At 50.7% G+C, this 25,921-nt stretch overlaps 2 protein-coding genes and 1 pseudogene across 2 annotated transcripts; all 3 read left to right on the plus strand.

The window, feature by feature from the left end:
• The first annotated feature begins 3,020 nt into the window (after positions 1-3,020).
• Positions 3,021-5,738, plus strand: LOC132528862 (retinol dehydrogenase 16-like). The gene is made up of 2 exons (XM_060165007.1): positions 3,021-3,333; positions 5,503-5,738. The coding sequence occupies exons 1-2, from the start codon at positions 3,021-3,023 to the stop codon at positions 5,736-5,738; spliced, it is 549 nt and encodes a 182-aa protein (XP_060020990.1).
• Positions 5,739-13,020: 7,282 nt separating this feature from the next.
• On the plus strand, positions 13,021-17,457 carry LOC132528794 (retinol dehydrogenase 16-like). The gene is made up of 4 exons (XM_060164881.1): positions 13,021-13,333; positions 15,408-15,666; positions 16,522-16,685; positions 17,240-17,457. Exons 1-4 carry the CDS (start codon positions 13,021-13,023, stop codon positions 17,455-17,457), a joined length of 954 nt encoding a protein of 317 aa, XP_060020864.1.
• A 3,584-nt stretch (positions 17,458-21,041) lies between these two features.
• Positions 21,042-25,631, plus strand: LOC132528723 (retinol dehydrogenase 16-like; annotated as a pseudogene).
• The last annotated feature ends 290 nt before the right edge of the window (positions 25,632-25,921 follow it).

The raw sequence follows: 25,921 nt of genomic DNA on the forward strand, positions 1-25,921 counted from the left end.
GAAGTGCTTGAGAAAGGGAAGATGAGTTGCCTTTTCTCCCAGCCCTTATCCTTCCACAAGATGGGGGACAACTGTTTCCTCTCATGGTTTCCCTCTTGGGAAAGTGTGTGTGGGGATGTGCACATTAGTCTGAGGAAGAGGAAGCTTGGAGAGACTGAGAGACTGGAAGGGCCCTGGGTATCATTACCCCAGGGAAAATCGGTCCCACCCAGCAGCCTCCTGGAAGGCCTCAGTATTCCGCCCCACCCCTTCACTTTTCCATACCTCCCCTTTCTTCTGTTCCTCACTCAGATTCCCCCACCTGCTGACCCGAAGCACCTTCCCCGGGTCTCCGTAGATGTGCTAACATCCCCTTTCTGATTGCAGATTTATTGTTTCTACTGACTCATCTTGAGCACCTCATGTGTGCTGCACAGAAATTCCCCTTGAATTTTCCAGTGCTTCCTGAGGGCCCAACTTCCTAAAGTTTCACTATTTTGATGACAACATATGGATTCTTAGACTCCTGGAGAGCTGGAGTTGAGAGGACTCACGGAAGTCATCTGGATTCCCCTCCCCCATTATAAAGATGCGGGAGATGGAAGCTTCAGAGAATTTCATCTTGTCAGACAAGGTAAGAAATGCAGGGGAGGGACTTCCCTGGTGGCGCAGTGGTTAAGAATCTGCTTGCCAATGCGGGGGACACGGGTTCGAGCCCTGGCCCGGGAATATCCCACATGCTGTTGGAGCAGCTAAGCCCGTGCGCCACAACTGCTGGGCAACCCCCTCGCCACAACTAGAGAAAGCCCGCACACAGCAGCGAAGACCCAATGCAGCCAAAAATAAATAAATAAAAATAAATTTATTTTAAAAAAAAAAAAGAGGGCTTCCCTGGTGGCGCAGTGGTTGAGAGTCCGCCTGCCGATGCAGGGGACGCGGGTTCGTGCCCCGGTCCGGGAAGATCCCACATGCCGCGGAGCGGCTGGGCCCGTGAGCCATGGCCGCTGAGCCTGCACGTCTGGAGCCCGTGCTCCGCAACGGGAGAGGCCACAGCAGTGAGAGGCCCGCGTACCGCAAAAAAAAAAAAAAAAAAAAAAAAAAAGAAATGCAGGGGAAAAGGATGTTGCAGTGATCATTCATTCATCTCTGTCAGATGCTAGGCACTGCCAGGTCCTGGAAATACAAGAAGATGAGACTCAGCCCTTGCCCTCGGGGGGATCTGAGGCAGCAATTCTCTAGAATTCAGCACACACAGCACAGTCCATGTGGCTTCATTAACATGAAACCATTGCTTCAGGCTTAACCTGGAACTTCTGGATTTCACTAAATTCAGAAGTCACTGAAGAGGATGAACAGGAAAATCTTGAGGACTCCGTGCCAGAGAGCCTGGAGGCAGGTTGGCCAGCCAACGTCGTGCCATTTCTCTTCCCCCAGACAATGATTATTGAGCCATTTTGTATCCCCCTGGGGAAAGGTATTCAAGAGGGTTGGGCCCACCTCCGGGAATCCTCTCCAGAGGGTCAGGGAAGAGTGGACTGATGAGGACTCTGGTTTCTGCTAGCACCTCCGGAAGGACACAAACCACCGCTGCTTCCTGTAGCTCCCTTCAGGAGCCGGTCACAGTGGAGGGAGAACCGCAGTGACAAAGGTGTCCTCCTCCTCAACGTCCCTCGGAGCCTCAGCATGCCTCAACCCCATCCCAATTTTTTTCTCCTGGGGGGCGAGGCAGGTCCAGTTGGTGACTTGAGCAGGGACTGGAGCCCAGTCCATCAGAGGCCACAAGGGTGCCAGTGGGTAGGCACCCCACTCATCATAATTCTACCCCCTTAAACAAATGGTATGCACCACACACCATGAAAGCCCCTGCACGCACAGCTGTTCTGGGGTCCAGTCTCTGGTCCTTTCTTTAGTCTCCTGAGGGGGCAGCTCCCTCCTCCTCTCCATCATCACCCTGATACAAAGCGAACTAACACCTTCCCAATTATTGGGCTTTACAGCCCACGCTGCCTGGGGGGAGGTTCGCACAGCCCATCCCATGATCCCCGTTCAAGTCAGTCTTTTCTCAGTGTCTGAATGGTCTGGATTCGGGGTGTGGTGCCGGGCAGGGCAGGGCCTCACTCAGCACAGGAGGGGCAGAGGGCAATGTAGCCGGGCGCCCAGGGCTGTGGGCAGGGCATCTTCACAGAGTGAAAGGGGAACAACTGTTAGACCAGCTTTGTGTGAGTCCTTCCAACAACTGGCCCGGCATCTGGGAGACGTCTCACCATTGCGTGTGTCGCCCCCATTCCCTTCTTGTCCCCTCTCCTTGCCTCTGAGATCAGACACCCCTGCTGTTCTCCTGAACACCTTTCTGGCCCAGGGAACCACTTCATCAGGAGACACCTTATTCTCGTTTGCCTTCCCCTTCTAATCCTAGAGAGGCTGAGAGGGACTTAGTCTTTCAGGAGTGAATTCTGGGAGCTGAGCCAGAGGAGGAGACCAGGCTCAGAGGCTAAGCCAGCTGCCCAAGGTCACACAGCTGGTTGGCAGCAGAGCTGGGTTTTGAAGCCACTTGTGTCTTGATTCCATGTTTATTCCCTATGTAAGAATCTCCAGTAGGTCAGGAAGATCCGGGTCCCACACTTGAGCAGAAAAAGTAAAGAAATCAGCCCTTAACCATGAGACCTGAGATATAAGTGTTCCGATGTGTGTGCGGGGGGGTGGTGGGGGAGAGGAGAGGTGGGCAGGAGGAAACAGGGAGGAGTGGGGAACCAGGAAAAGGTGGCTGGGAAAAGTATTCTCATCCTCAAGGCGTTGTTTTGGAAATGAAATGATGTCTATTAGAAATGAATTAAGTGTACTAAAAATAAACATGCAAATTGAGGCCAGAATCAATAGTAGTCACTAAAGAGGGTGAACAGGAAAATCCTGAGGACTCCATGCCAGAGAGCCTGGAGGCTGGTTGGCCAACCAACATTGTGTGTGTTCTAAGTCCTCCTGTCTCAACACTAGCCAGACTCAAGTTTCACCCCAGCCTGCCTGTGTCTGTCCCCTGCAAAGCCATGTGGCTGTACCTGGCAGTCCTTGTGGGCCTGTACTACCTCCTGCGCTGGTACCGGGAGAGGCAGGTGGTGAGCCTCCTCCAGGACAAGTTCATCTTCATCACGGGCTGTGACTCGGGCTTCGGGAACCCACTGGCCAGGCAGCTGCACCTGCGAGGCTTGAGGGTCCTCGATGCATGTCTGATGGTGCAGGGGGTGGAGCAGCTGAAGGGCCAGACGTCAGACAGGCTGGAGACAGTGATCCTGGACGTCACCAAGACTGAGAGCATCTCTGCAGCCACCAAGTGGGTAAGAGAACATGCGAGGGACAGAGGTACCACCCATATTTCTCAAGTCTGATTCCTCTCTGTGGAGACCCCATGACAGCTGCCTGGGAAGATTCCCAAGGTGTTTTCCAGGACTTGAGGTCCTCCCTGTGTTCTTCTCTTCACCCAGCTTACCAGCAGAGCCTCTTCCATCCCACACCCACCTCTCAACCTTGAGGCTCTGCAGCCTGGGGGAGAGTTTTCCCTGATGAGAATGTGTCCTTGCAGACTTCCTGTCTGGTGTCCCCTCCACTGTCAGTAGGAGGTCTGGGTTTCTTGATGCTGAGTGACCAGGGGGATCAGGGTGCAGATTCTGGAGGACGGGTGGAGATGGGCACTCTGGCTGGAAGCCTGCATAGGGGGCTGGGGGGCGGCGCTGGAGCTGAGCTGAGTTCTCAGTACTTGATCATGTTCTTGCTGGTGACCCCTAGTCATCCGACTTGTGTTTAAACGTCACGCATTTTTCAGATGTCGACACTGAGCTGTCAGGACTTGTCTAAAGAAGGTCAGAAAACTACTATGGAGTTACTTTCTCTTTTCTTTTTGTTTTTTTGTTTTTGTTTACTACAGTTCTGTCTTTTTTTTTTATTGGTGAGGGAAAGAACATTAATTTCTTTTATCTTAGTATAAATATAAAACATGATCATTGTGGAAACGGAAAAGTACAGGGATGAAAACCAAACTCACCCAAAATCTCACCACCCAGAGATAAGTACTGATAATATTTTGACATACATGGTATTATATTTTGCATATAGTGGTATCTTGATACTTATTAAAAGAAGTTAATAAATTTTACAATATAATAGAAAAATTTCAAAGACATAATTTTTAATAATGGAATATTGTATCCTTTAGAATAACATTACTTACTAAGGCAGTACATCATGATATAATATGTAATGGTTTCCTAGATTTTATTCATTGTGTTGAACGTAAATGACGTCTTGATAAAATTTATTTACCAAATTTTCTAGTCTATAACCATGCATATTTTTGTTTGTTTGTTTGGTTTTTTGGTTTGTTTGTTTTTGCCTTAAAAAATTCTTTTTACAATTTTTAAAGGTTACATTCCATTTACAGTTATTACAAAATATTGGCTACATATCTCATGTTGTACAATAATATAACCCTGTATGTTGATTGGGTCTTTGGTGTCAAATATGGTGGGAGAATATACATTCCTACAAGGGTAGACTTGGTACAGAGTAAGGGAGGGACTAACTCTGTGTATTAATAATTCCAACACCCTGCACCCAACTCCCCTGACCCTGCTTTTCTGCTCTGAGTTCTGTTAGTTGGTTAAGTCTTTAAATTCTTGGTACACGTCTCTGAGTCTTGCGGAGAGGTTTCCAGGAAGCTGGGTGACCTGTGAATAGAGGGGCTTAGGGCCAGAGTGGCCTCCTTGGGTGGGAGGAGAGGGTGGGTTTTTCTGGGACAAAGTGTAAATTCCGATTTGGGGGAGGGTGGTTAATAGTGGCAGCCCTGCCTTCCCCTGAAAGCCTACCCCGTGGAATTCCCCAGATTCCTGCTGGAACATTGCTCAGTATTGATGTGGGTATTTCAAAGCCAGGCCCTAGAGGTCAATACCAGGCCTGTCAACACATTCTACCAAACCTGGGATTTCAGGTCTGTTCTACCCAGCCAATCTCCACCCAGATATTACTCATCTTTTTGTTTTTGTCTTTTATCCATTGTCTTTTAATCCTCTCTTCCCCTCCCTTCCTCATGGTCTATCTGTGTGTAGCTGTTGGGCACTCAGTCCTGCAGCTGTCAGAAAATCTGAAAATATAGGTGAATATTGATAACGTCTGGAAGGACAACATGGACTGTGAAAACACAAAACTTCACCCTCCGAGTTCCAGACTATGGACCCACTAGATTTCTTCAGCCTCAGTCCCTGCCTTCATCCAATCTGGGGTGCTTGCCCCTTGTCACCAGGCAGTGGGCTGGGCGTGAAGACTGAGTCAGGAGGGTGGTGCACCTTCTGTCCTCCAACCGCTTACAGGGTCTGGTCTCCCCAAACCCGCAGGCAGCATGTTGGTCTCTGTTCCAGCCGTTCCCCCTGCAGCCTCTCTCCTAAAGTCCTCACTGAGTGGAAGGTGACTTGGAACCACAGCTGGGTCCTCACTTATGGGCCCAGCACAGTGTTGCCCTCTCGCCCTCACAGTTCCCAGGAGTCTGGGGCCTGGTGAATAAAGCCGACATCTCCATGCCCACCGCACCCAATGAGTGGCTGACCAAACAGAACTTCATGAAGATACTGGACGTGAACCTGTTGGGGGTGATCGAGGTGACCCTGAGTCTGCTGCCCCTAGTGCAGAAGGCGAGGGGCCGTGACGTCAATATCTCCAGTGTTGGGCCGGGTGTCTCTCTTTGGTGGGAGCTTCTCCATGTCCAAGTACAGTGCTGAGGCCTTCTCAGACCCCCTCAGTTATTGGCCTGGGATGGATGCACTTCCTCTGTCCTCCTGCTTCTGTGCTCTGGGGAAGCCTTTTACAGGGGTTTCCTATTACCAGAGAATTAGAGGCCCTTCCTTCCAGGTCCCTCTCTCCTGCTCTGTGTAGGTCTTTCACTGGGAAGCACCCTTTTGGGTGTCCAGGTGGGTGCGAGGCCTAAGGAGTTTGAATCAACATATTCCTGCCTTGCGTGAGGGTCCACAGTCACCAAGTGTTGGAGGCAGAATTGGACCTGTTATTATTTGTCTGTGCAGCCCTTCCATGTGCTCAACTGCTGCGGTATTTAGGTTCTGGGATCTCTGTGGGGAGTGTACCCCATGAAGCCATTTATCCAGGGAGCCACTTAATCATATCTGTGGGAGAGACTCCACGGGCTGCAGGGAGAGGGTGCTTTTAATTGTGTGGAGCTGTGTCCACAGGCAAGGTGATGTTCCTTAGAGGAACGATGTCCAGGGGGCTACCCAGGTGGAAGAGGGGAGAGAAGGGACTGAGGAGTATGGGAAAGGTAAATTGTGCCTAGTTTGGTGTTTGATTAGAGGTGAGGGGAAGAAGAGGAGATAGCACTTAAGTGGTACCTTGCCTCATAATTGGTAGGATTTAGTGCTAAGAATTATAAGTTTGTAAAATGTTTGGAAATATATTCAAATTTTACACAGAAGTAATACCATCATCATAACATTTCTTCTCCTGGATTCTATACTTTACAACTCTCCAGAGGTTTCCAGTTACCCAACACAGTTTAATTTGGTGACTTTGTTTTTTGGTGCATTTTTGTGTTTTGTTTTGCAAGACCTCTGAAGTCCTTGCCCCTCTCCCTGTCTCCCTTGCAGGGGAGAGCTCTCTACTTTGGGGTGAAAATAATTATGATCAAGCCTGGTCAAGATCGCTATGTCCAGTCCTGAGGTGCTTTCTTGAAGTTTCCCTGCTGCATAGGATCGGGCCATCCCAGAGGTCAAGGTACTCTATGGGGAGACATTCCTGGCCTTAGATGAGTGAGCTGTGGACCTTGGGGAGTGAAGCAAACTCTTGTCTGGAAGCCTGGGTCCATCATTAGCACCTCTTTCAGTCTCAGGTCCATCCTCGGGGCTCTGACTCACCCACACAATGGGAACAAGAGCTCCATCCCCACGGTCTCATGTGGTCAACTTGTAACATAAGGAAAGTATCCAGGCTTGGTAGACCTGGGGACCAGTGTCTCATCGGAACCCCGTGTTATCTGGAGAGAAAACTGAAGCCCAAAATGGAAGATACCCGTACTCACGGCAAGTTGATTTTCAGATGCGTCTATTTCTAGTGTTTGTAGAGACCTTCAGTTTCTGCGGTGCGCATACTCTCAGGTACAGAGCAAGAGGGGCTTTAGTCTGGAGTGTGACCCTGGGGTAAGAGGTGGCACACACAGCTTGAATGATTTGTAACATGATTTGGCAAGACCAAGAATTTTTTAGAAACTTCTTCCTGAAGTTGATCTAAAAGTGGGAGGGCTGGGAAGTAAGGATCTATTTGTATGGGGTCTCCTTCTGGATAGTCATGAAGTCAATTGAAATACTGAAGCCAAGATGATCTGAGAACATCTCCTCATGTGGGACTGCATGGATCATGCCCTGACGCCTGCCACCGCCAGATCCAATACTCACCTGGCTATGATGGCATGGACATCTCTCTCCCCATGAGCTACTTGCCCACCTTCCTGATTGATTCCATGATCTACTGGAGATCCCCAAGGCCTGCTAAGGCCCTGAAACCATCAACTTGAAAAAAAAACCCCACAATGTAAGAGCTGCGAGTTGAGTTGATTTAATGTCTTCCTGCGTACTATGGCCCAGGGTAGAGTCTCTCAGATACCTCTGAGGACCTGCCCCGAAGAGGCAGAAGGAGAAACCAGCAACTATGTGACTTTGGTTGAGGGGTTGTGCAATCAGGCATACATCTAGGTAGAAGGTTACTCCTAGTCGCAAGGAACAGATAACTCAGTTAATGATTTTAGTGCTTTCTGAAGTACGGAAAGATGCAAGATTCCAGGGTAAAAAAGAATTTCTCCAGAAATATTTCTATGTAAGGGCCTGTTTGCTATTTTCCCAGAGCAGAGTTCCTCATCCTGATCTTTGTTCTGAATTCCTTTCAAGGTATATTGTAGGTCAGCAATGTAGTGACTAATGACTTAATCCTTGTAGAACTGGATGATGAGTGACGTTCCTTGTTTTTTATAACCAAAGACTGGGGTGCATGGTAGGGGGGAGTTGGGGACTCTGTGGGGAGGGGATGCATCAGAGGGAGGGAAATAAAGTGGAGAGAGGGGTTCTCATGTCACCAGGGACATCCATTCCACCTCAGTCCCCACCTTCTCCTCAGGCTTCTCTTGGGACATTACTTAGGATTCTGGGGATATTAGAAAGAAAGGAACAAGTTTTGTGGTTGAGGAACAGGGGTCAATAGCTCACGTCTGTGTCCTGTTCCTTGAGTGGCCTCTCAGTGCCTCATGTTCCACATGCAGCTGTGAAAAATCCACACCTTTGGGGAGGGTGTGAGCAGCTGGCAGGGTCTCGGCCCCCCACCCTCTGCCCCTGTCCACCTCTTCTGGGTGTGCCTTGGCCCTGGCCAGTCTCCCCCTCCCATGGGATAAAAGTGGTCTGGGGGAGGTAAAGGTCCCTCCCCTCCAAAGACACCTGTAGACAGGGGTGTGTGTGGAGGGTGACCACCAGCCTGACACAGCAGCCTAGGTGCCAACTCAGCAGACCTTGGCTGGAAAGGGCTGTCCTCAACAGGGGTCCTGACAGAGGACACAGAAACCAATTTTTGTTTTGTCTTGAAACCATGCATTTCCATTGATTATATTTTCCTGAAAATAGAAGTTGAAAAGTTTACGCAGGCCCAGTGATTGGGACCGATGCCTTGGGCAGCAGTGGGTGTATGCCTACGAGAGGAAGAGTCAGGTGACCTCACAGAGGAGAAGGGGTGAGTGGGGTGACCTGAGGAGGGATTTGAAGAGGGAAGTGAGGTCATCCCTTCATCCACAGAAGTGAGGGGCTAATGTGTCTTTCTGGGGCTTATCAAGTGACCTGGGTTCCCAGGGTTAGACACAGGATGGACAAACAAGGAGAGGTGTCTAAGGGACAGGCAGGGCCCGGACCCTTCCTTGGGGACATCTAGTCTCTCTCTCACCAGAAACCTCTCTCTGTGGTCCTCCCTCTGTCCCCTCCTTTAGAGTCACCACCGTCCATCCTCTGCCAACCTCTGGGTCCCCTGGTCCAGATCCCCTCCCCCGACTCTCCAGTGGAGGAGAGTGGGGGTCACTTCTGGACCTCAGTCTTATGTTTTCTGCTAATCTTTACTGAACACCTACTGTGTGCAGGACAGGAATTCCCTTGATGTCCCAGTGCTTCCTGAGACCCCGACTCTTTATGTGTCCACTCTTCTCATGATGGTCTGAGTATGGACTCAGTGGAGAAGGCATCTGTTCAAAGTCATACAGATTTCTGGGCTGAGTACAAATTGGAGTGGGAGGGACCTCTCCAAGTGTCAACTAGAAAACCTGAACTTTTTTCTCCTTTTGTTCAAAGTCGAGGGTATGGAGTCTTTAGGGGAACCTTATGTTATAGAACAGTATCACCATTTTTTTTTTTTTTTTTTTTTGCTGTACGCGGGCCTCTCACTGTTGTGGCCTCTCCCGTTGCGGAGCACAGGCTCCGGACACGCAGGCTCACAGGCCTAGCCGCTCCGCAACATGTGGGATCTTCCTGGGCCGGGGCACGAACCTGTATCCCCTGCATCAGCAGGCGGACTCTCAACCTCTGCGCCACCAGGGAAGCCCAGTATCACCATTTTTGAGCAGAGAGTGAGTTCAAAAGTTGCAGGGCCACTGAAACTCAAGACTGTGGTGAGCACTTGGTGTCAGACAGGGGACTGCTGAAGAGACAAAGATGGCTAGGAGTTTCCTCAAGGATCTCTGAGTACTTCAAGGCTGTCATGTCAGCCCCTCAAGGTCTATCATGTCTACCTCTTAAATACAAAGCCAGAGCTTCATACTTGATCTGAAGACCCCAGATTTTCATATTTTTATTTATACACACACAGAGAGAAACACACAGAGCCAGATTCCAAACAAACTGAAATCAAATAAAGCATCATTGATTCACTTTACGCCTTGGAGGTATTTGTTCAGGAGGTTTGGACTCACCTCCAGGAATCCTCTCCAGAATGTCAGAGAACTTGTGAGATTACAACCCCTGGCCCTGGGCTTCCCTGGTGGCGCAGTGGTTGAGAGTCCGCCTGCCGATGCAGGGGACACGGGTTCGTGCCCCGGTCCGGGAAGATCCCACATGCCGCGGAGCGGCTGGGCCCGTGAGCCATGGCCGCTGAGCCTAGGCGTCTGGAGCCTGTGCTCCACAACGGGAGAGGCCACAACAGTGAGAGGCCCGCATACTGCAAAAAAAAAAAAAACCACACACACAAAAAACAAAACCCTGGCCCTCCTTGCTGGTCCTACACGGGGGTGGGGAGGCAAGGGTTACACTGAGGTGGGTTCCATGGCCCACAATGTGGACTGTGACTCAAGGGCCCCAATTCAGACAAGATGGAACAACAAATGCATTGAAAAAGAAGTGCAATGCACACCAGCCCATGTCCTCAGCCTAGGCCCTCAGCAGAACCCCATTTCTCCTCATTCCAGGCTGCCTTCCTTGGAGAGGGAGCCAGGTCTTGTCTGATGGACCTGTGCAGGGGCTGGAACCCATGCCATGAGGATCCAGGGGAGTGCCACAAGGAAGCTGCTGTCACTCTTTCCCTGGGCTGTCCTGGCCCTTTGTGAGTCGCATAGGGTCAGTGACTCCCCGCCTGCAACCCTCATCCCCTCTGAGCACCAGATCTTCAACACCTGAAGGCCCTGGTCTGTTTCTACATTTTTGGGTCTCCACTCCAGACGGCGGAACTGCGTACGTGTAGAGATGGAGACAAGCTTGCACAGTTAGCCCTTACTCTCTACCCCTTCCAGCTCCCCCAGTTGTTACCTACACCTCCCCCTGTTCAGAGGACTTGTCCTGGGTGGAGAAGAGGGAGTGGGTGGGAGATGGCCTTACGCTTGACAGTGGTCCCCACTGAGATGCTGTTGGGCTACGCCGGGGGGTGTGTGCGTCAGCTCCAGCTCACATGAGGGTCACAGGTGTTGTCCTGGAATCTGGCCCAACTGCCCTTCCCAGGACATAAGGTGCAGAGATCTTTGTCAGTGAGTCTCCCTGACAGCGTAGCCTCTGAAGGATTTCTTCTTCTGGCCCCCGCAGCTCCCAGGTGAGTGAGTGTCACCCCAGGCTCCTTTCTCTTACTGCTCTCTCCTGACCTTTCTGTAGTTGTTCCCACCTGGAATGTAGTCTGAAACAGCTGAGACCCCCGCGAGCAGTCATATTACTTTCAGGATTCACAAAAGGGAAGCAGATGGCATGAGGGCTGGGACATGTCTTCTGCATGGCCCCTTGGGAGTTTATGGTTGAAGGAATTCGTGGTCACTGAGGAAAAAACCCTCTTGTTTCTTCCAAGTAAAGAAACCACGACCTTCTCCCTTAGCAGGGTTTCTATTTGCCTAGGATTTGCATGTCGCCCCAGGCCCCTGAGAGTTTCCAGGGCACCATTCTTCATCCTTGCCTTCTTCGTCCTCACCCTTTGGGAAGCCCACGTAGGAGGGTCCTGGTGGTCACGCAGGAAGCAGGCACAGGCTGGTTTCTGCAAGACGGGCCTTTCTATTACTGCTGCCAACTCCCACCTGAGGGACAAACACTTTCAGGACTACAGTCAGCTCCCTGCACTTGACAGTTACCACACTAAAGGCTGAATCTGTGCTCCTGTCTGTCTTTGTTGGCTGCTGGGGTGGGTTCCAGGGGCATTTGAGCCTCTGTTTGCTTGGGGAAGCCTCTCCTTCCCTCCCAGTGCCTCTCGTATTTCCTTACTTACCAGTCGGAGCTGTAGTAAATGTGGACGGTCAGGGGATGCCCAGCGCACTGAACCAGGCTCCTTCTGTCCCTGCCCCACTCACCAGCTCTGTACCCCTGATGGGTCCACCCCCGTTACTGAATGTGAAAGTCCCTGCATGCACAGCTGTTCTGGGGTCCAGCCTCTGGTCCTTTCTTTAATCTCCTGAGGGGGCAACTCCCTCCTCTTCTCCATCATCACCCTGATACAACTGACCTGATTCTTTCCAATTATTGGGCTTTACAGCCCACGCTGCCTGGGGGGAGGTTCGCACAGCCCATCCCATGATCCCCGTTCAAGTCAGTCTTTTCTCAGTGTCTGAATGGTCTGGATTCGGGGTGTGGTGCCGGGCAGGGCAGGGCCTCACTCAGCACAGGAGGGGCAGAGGGCAATGTAGCCGGGCACCCAGGGCTGTGGGCAGGGCATCTTCACAGAGTGAAAGGGGAACAACTGTTAGACCAGCTTTGTGTGAGTCCTTCCAACAACTGGCCCGGCATCTGGGAGACGTCTCACCATTGCGTGTGTCGCCCCCATTCCCTTCTTGTCCCCTCTCCTTGCCTCTGAGATCAGACACCCCTGCTGTTCTCCTGAACACCTTTCTGGCCCAGGGAACCTCTTCATCAGGAGACACCTTATTCTCGTTTGCCTTCCCCTTCTAATCCTAGAGAGGCTGAGAGGGACTTAGTCTTTCAGGAGTGAATTCTGGGAGCTGAGCCAGAGGAGGAGACCAGGCTCAGAGGCTAAGCCAGCTGCCCAAGGTCACACAGCTGGTTGGCAGCAGAGCTGGGTTTTGAAGCCACTTGTGTCTTGATTCCACGTGTATTCCCCTTGTAAGAATCTCCAGTAGGTAAGGGAGACCCCGGTCCCAGGCTGAGTAGGAAAAAGGGAAGAAGATAGTTGTGAACCATGAAACCTGGGATATAAGAGTTACAACGTTTGGGGGTGGGGTGGAGAGGGGAGAGGTGGGTAGAGGGAAACAGGGAGGAGTGGGTGCACCAGGAAGAGGTGGCTGGAAAACCACTGTCATCCTTAAGAAGTTGTGTTGGAAACGCAATGACATGTATTAGAAATGCTGTGAGCGCACCAAATAGCATGCATTTGGGGTTAGAATCAATAATACTCAGCAAAGAGGGTGAACAGGTAATCGTGAGGACTCCACGCCAGAGAGCCTGGAGGCTGGTTGGCCAACCAACATTGTGTACGTTCTTAAGTCCTCCTGTCTCAACACTAGCCAGACTCGAGTTTCACCCCAGTCTGCCTGTGTCTGTCCCCTGCAAAGCCATGTGGCTGTACCTGGCGGTCCTCGTGGGCCTGTACTACCTCCTGCGCTGGTACCGGGAGAGGCAGGTGGTGAGCCTCCTCCAGGACAAGTTCGTCTTCATCACGGGCTGTGACTCGGGCTTCGGGAACCTGCTGGCCAGGCAGCTGGACCTGCGAGGCTTGAGGGTGCTGGCTACGTGTCTGACGGAGCAGGGGGCCGAGCAGCTGAACGGCCAGACATCAGACAGGCTGGAGACGGTGATCCTGGACGTCACCAAGACTGAGAGCATTGCTGCGGCCGCCGAGTGGGTGAAGGAGCGTGTCGGGGACAGAGGTACCACCCAGATTTCTTTTTTCTGTTTATTTCTTCTCTCTGTGTGAAGGGGAGACCCACTGACAGCTGCCTGGGGAGATTCCCAAGGTATTTTCCAGGACTTGAAGTCCTCCCTGTGTTCTCCTCATCCAGCTTACCAGCAAAGCCTCTTCCATCCCACCTCCACCTCCCAACCTTGAGGCTCTGCAGTTTGGGGGAGAGTTTTCCCTGATGAGAATGCGTCCTTGCAGACTTCCTGTCTGGTGTCCCCTCCTCCCTCAGCAGGAGGTCTGGGTTCCTTGATGCCGAGTGACCAGGGTGATTGGGGTGCACTTTTTGGAGGACGGGTGGAGATGGGCACTCTGGCTGGAAGGCTGCATGGGGGGCTGGGGGGCAGTGCTGGAGCTGGGCTGTGTTCTCAGCACTTGATCATGTTCTTCGTGGTGACCCATAGTCGTCCTACTTGGGTTTAAATGTCACCAATTTTCAGATGACAACATTGAGCTGTTAGGACTTGTCTAAGGAAGGTCAGAAAACTACTTAAGCGTTACTTTTTCTCTCTCTGTGTTTTCTGTTTTTCTTCTTTTCTTTTCCTTCTTTGTTTGTTTTTTTTAATTACTACAGTTGTGCCTTTGTTTTGCAGGGGAAGGAGAGAACTTGTATTTCTTTCATCCAAGTATAATTTAAAACATGATCATTGTGGCAACTCAGAAAAGTGCAGGGATTAAAACCAAACTCTCTCAAAATCTCACCACCCAGAGATAAGTACTGATAATATTTTGACATACATGGTATTATATTTTGCACATATTAGTATCATTTTCTTTCCACTAAAGAAAGATGTACTGATTTACAACGTAATAAAACTTTCTTCCAAAAATTAGTAAATTATGATTGAGAATATACTACCCTTTAGAATAGCATTACTTACTAAAAAGTACCTCATGGTATGATACATAATTATTTCCTACCTTTTATTCATCATATTCAACATAAATGATATCTTGGCAAACTTCTTTCTACCCAGTTCCCTACACTATAACCGCATATGTTGATTGTGCCTTTGGTGACAATGGTTGGAGAATATTCTTCCTACAAGGCACACGTGTTACTGAGTAGGGGAGGAACTCAACTCTCTGAGTGGATACTTCTGGCAGCCCTACCCCATCCCTCAATAGCCTGCTCCTGCCACCCTGAGGGCTATGGTTACCAAGTCTTTAAAACCTTGGGATTGTGTCTTTGATACTTGCAGAGGGGTCTCCATTAAGTTGGGTGAAACTGCACCAAGGAGATGGGGCTAGACTGGACTCCTGTGTGCATGGCAGGAGAAGATGGAATTTTCTGGGGTAGGGGGTGAACTCTGTGTTCTGGGGGTGATGGGTAAACAGAGGCAGCCCTTCCTCCCCCTGAAAGCCTACCCCCATGGAATTCCCCAGATTCCTGCAGGAACATTGCTCAGTGTTTTAAGGCCAGGCCCTAGAGGTCAATACCAGGCCTGTCAACATGTTTCCCCAAACCTGGGATTTCAGGTCTGTTTTACCCAGCCAATCTCCACCCAGATATTACTCATCCTTTTTTGCCTTTTATCTACTGTCTCTTTCAATCCTCTCTTCCCCTCCCTTCCTTATTGTCTCTCTATATTTCCCTCTCTTTCCCTCATACTAGCTGTTGGGCACTCAGTCCTGCAGCTGTCAGAAAATCTGAAAATGTAGGTGAATATTGATAATGTCTGCAAGGACAACATGGACTGTGAAAACACAAAACTTCACCCTCCGAGTTCCAGACTATGGACCCACTAGATTTCCTCAGCCTCAGTCCCTGCCTTCATCCAATCTGGGGTGTTTGCCCCTTGTCACCAGGCAGTGGACTGGGCGTGAAGACTGAGTCAGGAGGGTGGCGCACCTTCTGTCCTCCAACCACTTACAGGGTCTGGTCTCCCCAAACCCGCAGGCAGCATGTTGGTCTCTGTTCCAGCCGTTCCCCCTGCAGCCTCTCTCCTAAAGTCCTCACTGGGTGGAAGGTGACTTGGAACCTCCGCTGGGTCCTCACTCATGGGCCCAGCATGGTGTTGCCCTCTCGCCCTCACTGTTCCCAGGACTCTGGGGCCTGGTGAATAATGCCGGCATTTGCACTCCCATGGCACCCAATGAGTGGCTGACCAAACAGGACTTCGTAAAGATGCTCGACGTGAACCTGTTGGGGATGATCGAGGTGACCCTGAGTCTGCTGCCCCTAGTGCGGAAGGCGAGGGGCCGTGTGGTCAACGTCTCCAGCGTCATGGGCCGCGTGTCCCTCTTTGGTGGGGGCTACTGCATGTCCAAGTACGGCGTGGAGGCCTTCTCAGACTCCCTCAGGTAATGGCCTGGAATGGAGGCCCTTCCTCTGTCCTCCTGCTTTATGCTTCTGGGGGTGCCTTCTACAGGGGTTTTCTTTCTTTAGAGACCTAATGGCCCTTCCTTCTAGATCCCTCTCTCTTGCTCTGTGTAGGTCTTTCACTGGGAAGCACCCTTTTATCTTTTGGGTGTCCAGGTGGGTGTGAGGCCTAATATGATGCAACATATTCCTGCCTTGCGTGAGGGTCCACAGTCACCAAAGTGTTGGAGGCAGAACTGGACCTGATATTATTTGTCTGTGCAGCCCTTCCATGTGCTCAGCTGCTGCGGTATTTAGGTTTTGGGAGCCCTGTGGGGAGTGTACCCCATGAAGCCATTAATCCCGGGAGCTACTTAATCAAATCAGTGGGGAGACTCCACGGGCTGCAGGGAGAGGGTGGCTCTGATGTGGGGGATCTGATACCGTGGGCAGAGAGATGCTCCCTAGAGGACAGGTGGCCAGGGGGTTAGCAGAGTAGGAGAGGGGAGAGAGGGGACTGGGGAGTATGGGAAAGATAAAACGTGCAAAGTGTGGTGATTGATTGGAGGGATGAGGAATAGGAGGAGATAACATTTAAAGGATGCCTTGTAGCACAACTGGTAGGATTTAGAGCTGATAGGCACAGGTATGTAAAGTAATTGGAGAAATATTCACACTCTATACAGAAGCAATACCATCATCCTGAGTTTTCTCCCCCTGGCTTCTGTACCTCACAACCTCTGAGAAATTCCAGCGTATCCTACCCCGATCCTATGTTGGTGTCTTACTGTTCTTTCATGTTTTGTTTTGCAAGAGGACCTCTGAAGTCCTTGCCCCTCGGCCTGTCTCCCTTGCAGGAGGGAGCTCTCCTACTTCGGAGTGAAGGTGGCGATGATTGAGCCTGGTTACTTCATGACCAATATGACCAGCCCTGAGGTGTTTAATGGAAGCCTCCAGGCATCATGGGATCAGGCCAGCCCAGAGATCAAGGAACTCTATGGAGAGAAGTTCGTGGCTGACTGTGAGTGAGACCTTGGGGAGAGAAGCAAACCCTTGTCTGGTAGCCTGGGTCCATCATTAGCACCTCCTCCAGTCTCAGGTCCATCCTCCAGGCTCTGAGTCCCCCACATAGTGGGGACATGAACTCCATCCCCAGGGTCCTGTGTGGTCAATTGGTGGCCCAAGGAAAGGATTCAGGCTTGATAGACCTGGGGACCAGTTTCTCTTCCGAAACTCTTTTAATTTGGGAAGGAAACTGAAGCCAGAGAGGGAAGACACCCGTGGAATCACGGTAAGCTGGTGTTAGAACCAGCTTTTTTCAGGTGCCTCAGTTTCTAGTGTTTGCAAAGACCTCCAGTTTATGTAGTGCACATATTCCCAGGAATAGATCCAGAGGGGGCTTGGTGTGGATAGAGATCCTGGGGTAAGTGTCAGGACACACTCCAATGAAATCCATGGATTTGATTTGGAGTATGATTTTGGAAGAGAAAGGACTTTTTAGAAACTGTCATGTTGATCTGAAAGTGGGAGCATTGGGAAATGAGAATATTTTGGATGGTGTCTCCTTCTGGACAGTCATGAAGACATCTAATTTATTGAAGCCATCATGGTCCGGGAATCTGTCCTTGATGACCAACTGCATGGAGCATGCCCTGACCTCCTGCCACCCCCGCACCCGGTACTCCGCTGGCTGGGACGCCAAGTTCTTCTACCTCCCCGTGAGCTACATGCCCACCTTCCTGGTGGATCTCATGATGTACTGGGGTGCCCCACGGCCTGCTAAGGCCCTGTAACCCAAGACTGGGGTGCATGGTGGGGGCAGTTGGGGACAGTGTGGGGAGGGGATGCATCAGGGAGAGGGAAATAGAGTGGCAAAAGGGGTTCTCATGTCACCGGGGACACCCATCCCACCTCAGTCCCCAGGCTTCTCTTGGGACATTACTTAGTTCTCTGGGGATATTAGGAAGAAAGGAACAAGTCTTATGGCCGAGGAACAGGGCTCATTATCTCACATCTGTGTCCTGTTCCTTGAGTGGCCTCTCAGTGCCTTATGACGCACATGCAGCTGTGAAAAACCCTCGCTTTGGGGAGGGTGTGAGCAGCTGGGAGTTTTCAGTCCCCCCTGCTCCGCCTCTGTCCACCTGTTGATGTAACTTTCCCATGTCCAGTCTTCCTCTCCCCCAGGATAGAAATGGACAGGGGAGATAAAGGCCCCTCTTGCCTGAGGGTATGTGTTGACAGTGGAGGGTAACCACCAGCCTGACTCACGAGCCTAGGTGCCAACTCAGTAGACCTTGGCTGGAATGCGATCCTGTCGGAGAACAAACAAACCGGGTTTTGATCTATCTTGGAGACAAGAATTTCCATTGATTATTTTTTCCTTAAAATTATCGTTGAAAAGTTCACCTGCTTGAGCTTCATGCTTAATCTGAAGACTCCTGTTTTTCAAATTATTATTTATACACGTAAACACTCACATACACACACAGACACCGAGCCAGTCACACCAAACAAACTGAAATCAAATAAAGTATCATTGATTCACTTTATGCCTTGGGGGTATGTGTTCAGGAGGTTTGGACTCAGCCCCAGGAATCCTCTCCAGAATGTCAGAGAGCTTGTGAGATCGCAAAGCCCTGTTCCTCCTTGCTGGTCTTACAGGGGGGTGCAGGGCTGCACTGAGTTGGGTTCCATGGCCCACAGTGTGGACTGTGACACAAGGACCCCTATTTAGACAAGGCGGAGCAACAAAAGCGCTGAAAAAAGAAGTGCAATGCACACCATCCCACGTCCTTACCCTAGACCTTCCGTAGATCCCTATTCCTCCTCCTTCCAGGCTGCCTTTCTTAGGGAGGGAACCAGGTCTGGTCTGATGGACGTGTGAAGGGGCTGGAACCCATGCCATGAGGGTCCATGCGGCTGTCACAAGGAAGTTTCCCTAATCCTCCCCTTGGCTGTCCCGGTGGTTTTTGACAAAGGATCAGTGATTCCCCACTGAAAATCTCATCTCCTCCAAGTATCAGATATTCAGCGCCGGAGGCGGGATTTGTCTCTCCATTTTGGGAGCTCACTCCAGTAGGGGGACTGCATACCTGTAGGGCTGGAAAAGAGCTTGCACAATTAGCCCTCACTCCTGGCACCTTCTAGCCCCCTTTGGTTACCTACGCCTCTCCCCACTTCAGGGGACCCAACCTGAGATGAGAAGAGGGGATGGTGTGGGACACCCTGTCTTTGACAGTGGTCCTACTGAGACTGGGCAGAGCGACACCTGGTGGTGGCAGCCCCTGCTCCAGCACAAGCAGGCTCACAGGTGCGGCCTCAGAATCTGGGCCAGCTGCAACTCCCTGGACCATAGATGCAGAGATCTTGGTCAGTGAGTCTCCCTGACAGGGTCGCCTCTGAAAGATTTCTTCTTCTGGCCCCCGCAGCTCCCAGGTGAGTGAGTGTCACCCCAGGCTCCTTTCTCTTACTGCTCTCTCCTGACCTTCCTGTGGTTGTTCCCAGCTGGAATGTAGTCTGAAACACCTGAGACCCCCGCGAGCAGTCATATTACTTTCAGGGTTCACAAGAGGGAAGCAAATGGCCTGAGGGCTGGGACATGTCTGCTGCATGGCCCCTTGGGAGTTTATGGTTGAAGGAATTCGTGGTCACTGAGAAAAAAAAATCTCCTGTTTCTTCCAAGTAAAGAAACCAAACCTTCTCCCGTAGCAGGGTTTTTGTTTGCCTAGGATTTGCATGTCGCCCCAGGCCCCTGAGAGTTTCCAGGGCACCATTCTTCATCCTTGCCTTCTTCGTCCTCACCCTTTGGGAAGCCCACGTAGGAGGGTCCTGGTGGTCACGCAGGAAGCAGGCACAGGCTGGTTTCTGCAAGACGGGCCTTTCTATTACTGCTGCCAACTCCCACCTGAGGGACAAACACTTTCAGGACTACAGTCAGCTCCCTGCACTTGACAGTTACCACACTAAAGGCTGAATCTGTGCCCCTGTCTGTCTTTGTTGGCTGCTGGGGTGGGTTCCAGGGGCATTTGAGCCTCTGTTTGCTTGGGGAAGCCTCTCCTTCCCTCCCAGTGCCTCTCGTATTTCCTTACTTACCAGTCGGAGCTGTAGTAAATGTGGACGGTCAGGGGATGCCCAGCGCACTGAACCAGGCTCCTTCTGTCCCTGCCCCACTCACCAGCTCTGTACCCCTGATGGGTCCACCCCCGTTACTGAATGTGAAAGTCCCTGCATGCACAGCTGTTCTAGGGTCCAGCCTCTGGTCCTTTCTTTAATCTCCTGAGGGGGCAGCTCCCTCCTCTTCTCCATCATCACCCTGATACAACTGACCTGATTCTTTCCAATTATTGGGCTTTACAGCCCACGCTGCCTGGGGGGAGGTTCGCACAGCCCATCCCATGATCCCCGTTCAAGTCAGTCTTTTCTCAGTGTCTGAATGGTCTGGATTCGGGGTGTGGTGCCGGGCAGGGCAGGGCCTCACTCAGCACAGGAGGGGCAGAGGGCAATGTAGCCGGGCACCCAGGGCTGTGGGCAGGGCATCTTCACAGAGTGAAAGGGGAACAACTGTTAGACCAGCTTTGTGTGAGTCCTTCCAACAACTGGCCCGGCATCTGGGAGACGTCTCACCATTGCGTGTGTCGCCCCCATTCCCTTCTTGTCCCCTCTCCTTGCCTCTGAGATCAGACACCCCTGCTGTTCTCCTGAACACCTTTCTGGCCCAGGGAACCTCTTCATCAGGAGACACCTTATTCTCGTTTACCTTCCCCTTCTAATCCTAGAGAGGCTGAGAGGGACTTAGTCTTTGAGGAGTGAATTCTGGGAGCTGAGCCAGAGGAGGAGACCAGGCTCAGAGGCTAAGCCAGCTGCCCAAGGTCACACAGCTGGTTGGCAGCAGAGCTGGGTTTTGAAGCCACTTGTGTCTTGGTTCCACGTGTATTCCCCTTGTAAGAATCTCCAGTAGGTAAGGGAGACCCCGGTCCCAGGCTGAGCAGGAAAAAGGGAAGAAGATAGCTGTGAACCATGAGACCAAGGACATAAAGGCCCAATGTGGAGAGTGGGGAGGGGAGAGGTGGGCAGGGGAAACAGGGAGGAGTGGGAGGACCTGGAAATTGTGGTTGTAAAAGAGCCTCAAGGGGTTGTGTTGGAAATGCAATGACATCTATTAGAAATGGTGTAAATGTACCAAAGAGCATTAACACTGGGACCAGAGTCAGTATTACTCACCAAAGAGGGTGAACAGGAAAATCGTGAGGACTCCACGCCAGAGAGCCTGGAGGCTGGTTGGCCAACCAACATTGTGTGTGTTCTAAGTTCTCCTGTCTCAACACTAGCCAGACTCGAGTTTCACCCCAGCCTGCCTGTGTCTGTCCCCTGCAAAGCCATGTGGCTGTACCTGGCGGTCCTCGTGGGCCTGTACTACCTCCTGCGCTGGTACCGGGAGAGGCAGGTGGTGAGCCTCCTCCAGGACAAGTTCATCTTCATCACGGGCTGTGACTCGGGCTTCGGGAACCCACTGGCCAGGCAGCTGGATCTGCGAGGCTTGAGGGTACTGGATGCATGTCTGACGGAGCAGGGGGCCGAGCAGCTGAGGAACCAGACATCAGACAGGCTGGAGACGGTGATCCTGGACGTCACCAAGACTGAGAGCATCACTGCGGCCGCCAAGTGGGTAAAGGAACATGTGAGGGACAGAGGTACCACCCAGATTTCTCAAGTCTGATTCCTCTCTGTGAAGTGGAGACCCCTTGACAGCTGCCTGGGGAGATTCCCAAGGTGTTTTCCAGGACTTGAAGTCCTCCCTGTGTTCTCCTCATCCAGCTTACCAGCCAAGCCTCTTCCATCCCACCTCCACCTCCCAAACTTGAGGCTCTGCAATTTGGGGGAGAGTTTTCCCTGATGAGAATGCGTCCTTGCAGACTTTCTGTCTGGTGTCCCCTCCTCCCTCAGCATGAGGTCTGGGTTCCTTGATGCTGAGTGACCAGGGTGATCGGGGTGCACTTTTTGGAGGACGGGTGGAGATGGGCACTCTGGCTGGAAGGCTGCATGGGGGGCTGGGGAGCAGCGCTGGAGCCGAGCTGAGTTCTCAGTACTTGGTCATGTTCTTGCTGGTGACCCCTAGTCATCCGACTTGTGTTTAAATGTCACGTATTTTTCAGATGTCGACACTGAGCTGTCAGGACTTTTCTAAGGAAGGTCAGAAAACTACTATGGAGTTACTTTCTCTCTCTTTTATTTTTCGTTTTTCTGTGTGTGTGTGCGTGTGCGTGTGCGTGTGCGTGTGTGTGTGTGTGTGTGTGTGTGTGTTTTACTGTAGTTCTGCCTGTGTTTTATGGTAGAAGGAAAGGACTTTAATTTCTTTTATCTAAGTATAGATTTAAAACGTGATCATTGTGAAAAACGGGAAAAGTACATGGATAAAAACCAAAGTTACCCCAGATCACGCCACCCGCAGATAAGTACTGATAACATTTTTACATACAGGATATTACATTTTGTACATAATTTGTATCCTAATTTTCCACTGAAAGAAGTTGAACAGATTTACACATAACAAAAATTTCTTCAAAAACATAATAAATAATGATCGAGAATGTTCCATACTTTAGAATAGCACTACTTAGTAAAAAGTACCTCATGGCATGAATGTAATTGTTTCCCACATTTTATTCATTGGATTCAACGAAATGATGTCTTGGTAAACTTTCTACCCAACTCCCTACGTTGTAACCATGTATATTAATTGGGTCTTTGGTGTCAAATATGGTGGGAGAATATATATTCTTACAAGGGCAGACTTGGTACTGAGCAGGGGAGGGACTAACTCTGTGTGTTAATAATTCCAACACCCTGTACCCAACTCCCCTGACCCTGCTCTTCTGCCCTGAGTTCTATTAATTGGCTAGTGTTAAATATTTGGTATGTGTCTTTGAGTCTTGCAGAGAGGTTTCCATGAAGCTTGGTGAACTGTGAACTGAGAGTCATGGGGTCAGAGTTGCCTCCTGTGTGGGTGGGAGGAGAGGGTGTATTTTTCTGGGACAAAGTGTAAATTCCGATTTGGGGGAGGGTGGTTAATAGTGGCAGCCCTGCCTTCCCCTGAAAGCCTACCCCATGGAATTCCCCAGATTCCTGCTGGAACATTGCTCAGTATCGATGCGGGTATTTCAAAGCCAGGCCCTAGAGGTCAATACCAGGCCTGTCAACACATTCTCCCAAACCTGGGATTTCAGGTCTCTTTTACCCAGCCAATCTGCACCCAAATAGTTCTCATCTTTTTTGTTTTTGTCTTTTATCCATTGTCTCCTCTCTTCCTCTCTTCCCCTCCCTTCCTCATTGTCTCTCTCTGTTTCCCTCTCTTTCCCTTATACTAGCTAGTTGTTGAGCACTCAGTCCTGCAGCTGTCAGAAAATCTGAAAATGTAGGTGAATTTTTTTTTTTAACCACTACTTTTCTTTTTTTTTTTTTTTAACATCTTTATTGGGGTATAATTGCTTTACAATGGTGTGTTAGTTTCTGCTTGTAGGTGAATTTTGATAATGTCTGCAAGGACAACATGGACTGTGAAAACCCAAAACTTCACCCTCCGAGTTCCAGACTATGGACCCACTAGATTTCTTCAGCCTCAGTCCCTGCCTTCATCCAATCTGGGGTGCTTGCCCCTTGTCACCAGGCAGTGGGCTGGGCGTGAAGACTGAGTCAGGAGGGTGGCGCACCTTCAGCATGTGGGTCTCTGTTCCAGCCGTTCCCCCTGCAGCCTCTCTCCTAAAGTCCTCACTGGGTGGAAGGTGACTTGGAACCTCTGCTGGGTCCTCACTCATGGGCCCAGCATGGTGTTGCCCTCTTGCTCTCACTGTTCCCAGGACTTTGGGGCCTGGTGAATAACACCGCCATCTCCATGTCCACTGTACCCAGTGTGTGGCTGACCAACCAGGACTTCGTGAAGATACTGGACGTGTACCTGTTGGGGGTGATCAAGGTGACCCTGAGTCTGCTGTCCCTAGTGCGGAAGGCGAGGGGCCGTGTGGTCAACGTCTCCAGCGTCACGGGCCGCGTGTCCCTCTGGGGTGGAGGTTATTGCATTTCCAATATGGCATGGAGGCCTTCTTGGACTTGGACTCCCCCAGGTTATGGCCTGGGACAGAGACCCTCCCCCCACCCCCTTGGTCCTTCTGCTTCTGTGCTTCTGGGGGAGTCTTTTACAGGGGGTTCCTTTCATCACAGACTTAGAGTTCTTTTTTCCAGAACTTTCTCTCTTGCTTTTGCCAGGCATTCATTGGGAAGCTCCTTTCTAAGTTCTTGGTGTCAGGATGGACTTGGCGACTGTAGAGTTTGAATGAACTTACTCTGCCCTGGAAGTTGGCCCACACTCAGAAAGTGAGGTAGAATTGTCACCGATATAATTTGGCTACAGTGTGCTCCACCTACATTACTGCTATGATATTAGGTTGGGGGAGCCTTGTTTGCAGTGTAACCCCATGGAAGCAATTAATCAAGGAAAGTAATTAATCATATCAGCAGTAGAGACCCTACTGGCTGCAGGGCTGAGGATGGCTCTGAATATGGGGCAGGGAAGTGATCCCAGGTAGGGAGATGCATTTTAGGGTCCAGTTACACCAGCCCAGCTGATAAATGGCCAGGCAGTAGACTGGTTAGGATAGGGAAGAGAGGAAATTGAGCGTGAAGGGGATAAAATACAAAAAGCCTGGTGATCAATTGGATGTGAGGGGAATATGAGGAGATAGCACTTAAGTGGTACCTTGCAACTCAACTGGTAGGATTTAGAAGCATAAGCACATGTATATAAAATATTTGGAAAAATATTCAAACTCTATACAGAATAACATCATCATAAGATTTCTCCTTCTGGCTTTTCTGTACTTCACAACCTCCCAGAGTTTCCTGCTTATCGCACTGCAGTCCTGTATTGGTATCTTATTTGTGTGTGTGTGTTTTTGTGTCTTGGTTCATAAAAACTCTGAAGTCTTTGCCCCTCTGCCTGCCTCCCTTGCAGGAAGGAGCTCTCCTACTTTGGGGTGAAGGAGGAGATGATCGTGCCTGGTTACTTCAAGACCTTTGTGACCAGCCCTGAGGCAATTTCTCGGGGCCTCCAGGCAGCATGGGATCAGGCCAGCTCAGAGGTCAAGGAACTCTATGCGGAGACATTCCTGGCCTCAGGTGAGTGAGCTGTGGACCTTGGAGAGAGAAGCAAACCCTTGTCTGGAAGCCTGGGTCCATCATTAGCACCTCCTCCAGTCTCAGGTCCATCCTCCAGGCTCTGACTCACCCACACAGTGGGCACATGAGCTCCATCCCCAGGATCCCATGTGGTCAACTCGTGACCTAAGGAAAGGATCCAGGCTTGGTAAACCTGGGAACCACTGTCTCATCTGTACCCCTTGTTATTTTGGGAGGAAACTGAAGCCAGAGAGGATAGACACCTGTGGACTCATGGCAAACTGACTTTAGAGCAGCTGGTTTTCATGTGCTTAGATTTCTAGTGTTTATAGAAAGATCCAATTTATGTATTGGATATTCTCAGAAGTAGAGCCAGAGGTCGCTTAGTGTGGAACAGTTGTTCTTGGGGTAAGAATTTCGGGCGCTTCTTGGAGAATTTGAATGGATTAGTTTGGGACATGGGTTTGAGGGGGTGGGGCAGGGAGAGGGCAGGATTTCTTAGAAGGTTACTTCCCACATTAGAGCTGTGAATTGGAAAGGAGGGATGTGGAAGTATATAAGGAAACTTTCATCTTGAACAGACATCAAAATAACTGAAAATATTTTCAAAAAATGCAAGTTGAATCTCTGTCCTTGGTCATGAACTTCGTGAACGTGCTCTGACCACCTGCCACCCACGCACCTGATGATACTCACCTGACTGGGATGTCAAGCTCATCTACTTCCCAAGAGCTACATACCCTCCTTCCTGATGGATGCCATGGTCTACTGGAGCTCCTCAAGGGCCAGGGCCCTGTGAAGTCAAGGTTGGGGTGCATGGGAGGTCTATTTGGGTTGCTGTGTGAGGGATGATGCTTCAAGAGAAGGGAAAAAAGGTGGAGGGAGGGAGCTTTCCAGTCTCTAAGGTCATGCAGCTCATCCTCCTCCTTATCTCTACTCCAGGCTTCTTCTGAGGCTCTGGGGATATTAGGAAGAAAGGACCAAGTTTTGCAGCTGAGGAACAGGGAGCCAATAGCACACATCTGTGCCCTGGTCCTGGAGCAGCCTCTCAAGGCTCTGAGCCTCATGGCCCTCCTGCCACCCTGAGGA

This window comes from Lagenorhynchus albirostris, chromosome 11, assembly GCF_949774975.1.
Source record: "Lagenorhynchus albirostris chromosome 11, mLagAlb1.1, whole genome shotgun sequence".
NCBI lineage: Eukaryota > Metazoa > Chordata > Mammalia > Artiodactyla > Delphinidae > Lagenorhynchus > Lagenorhynchus albirostris.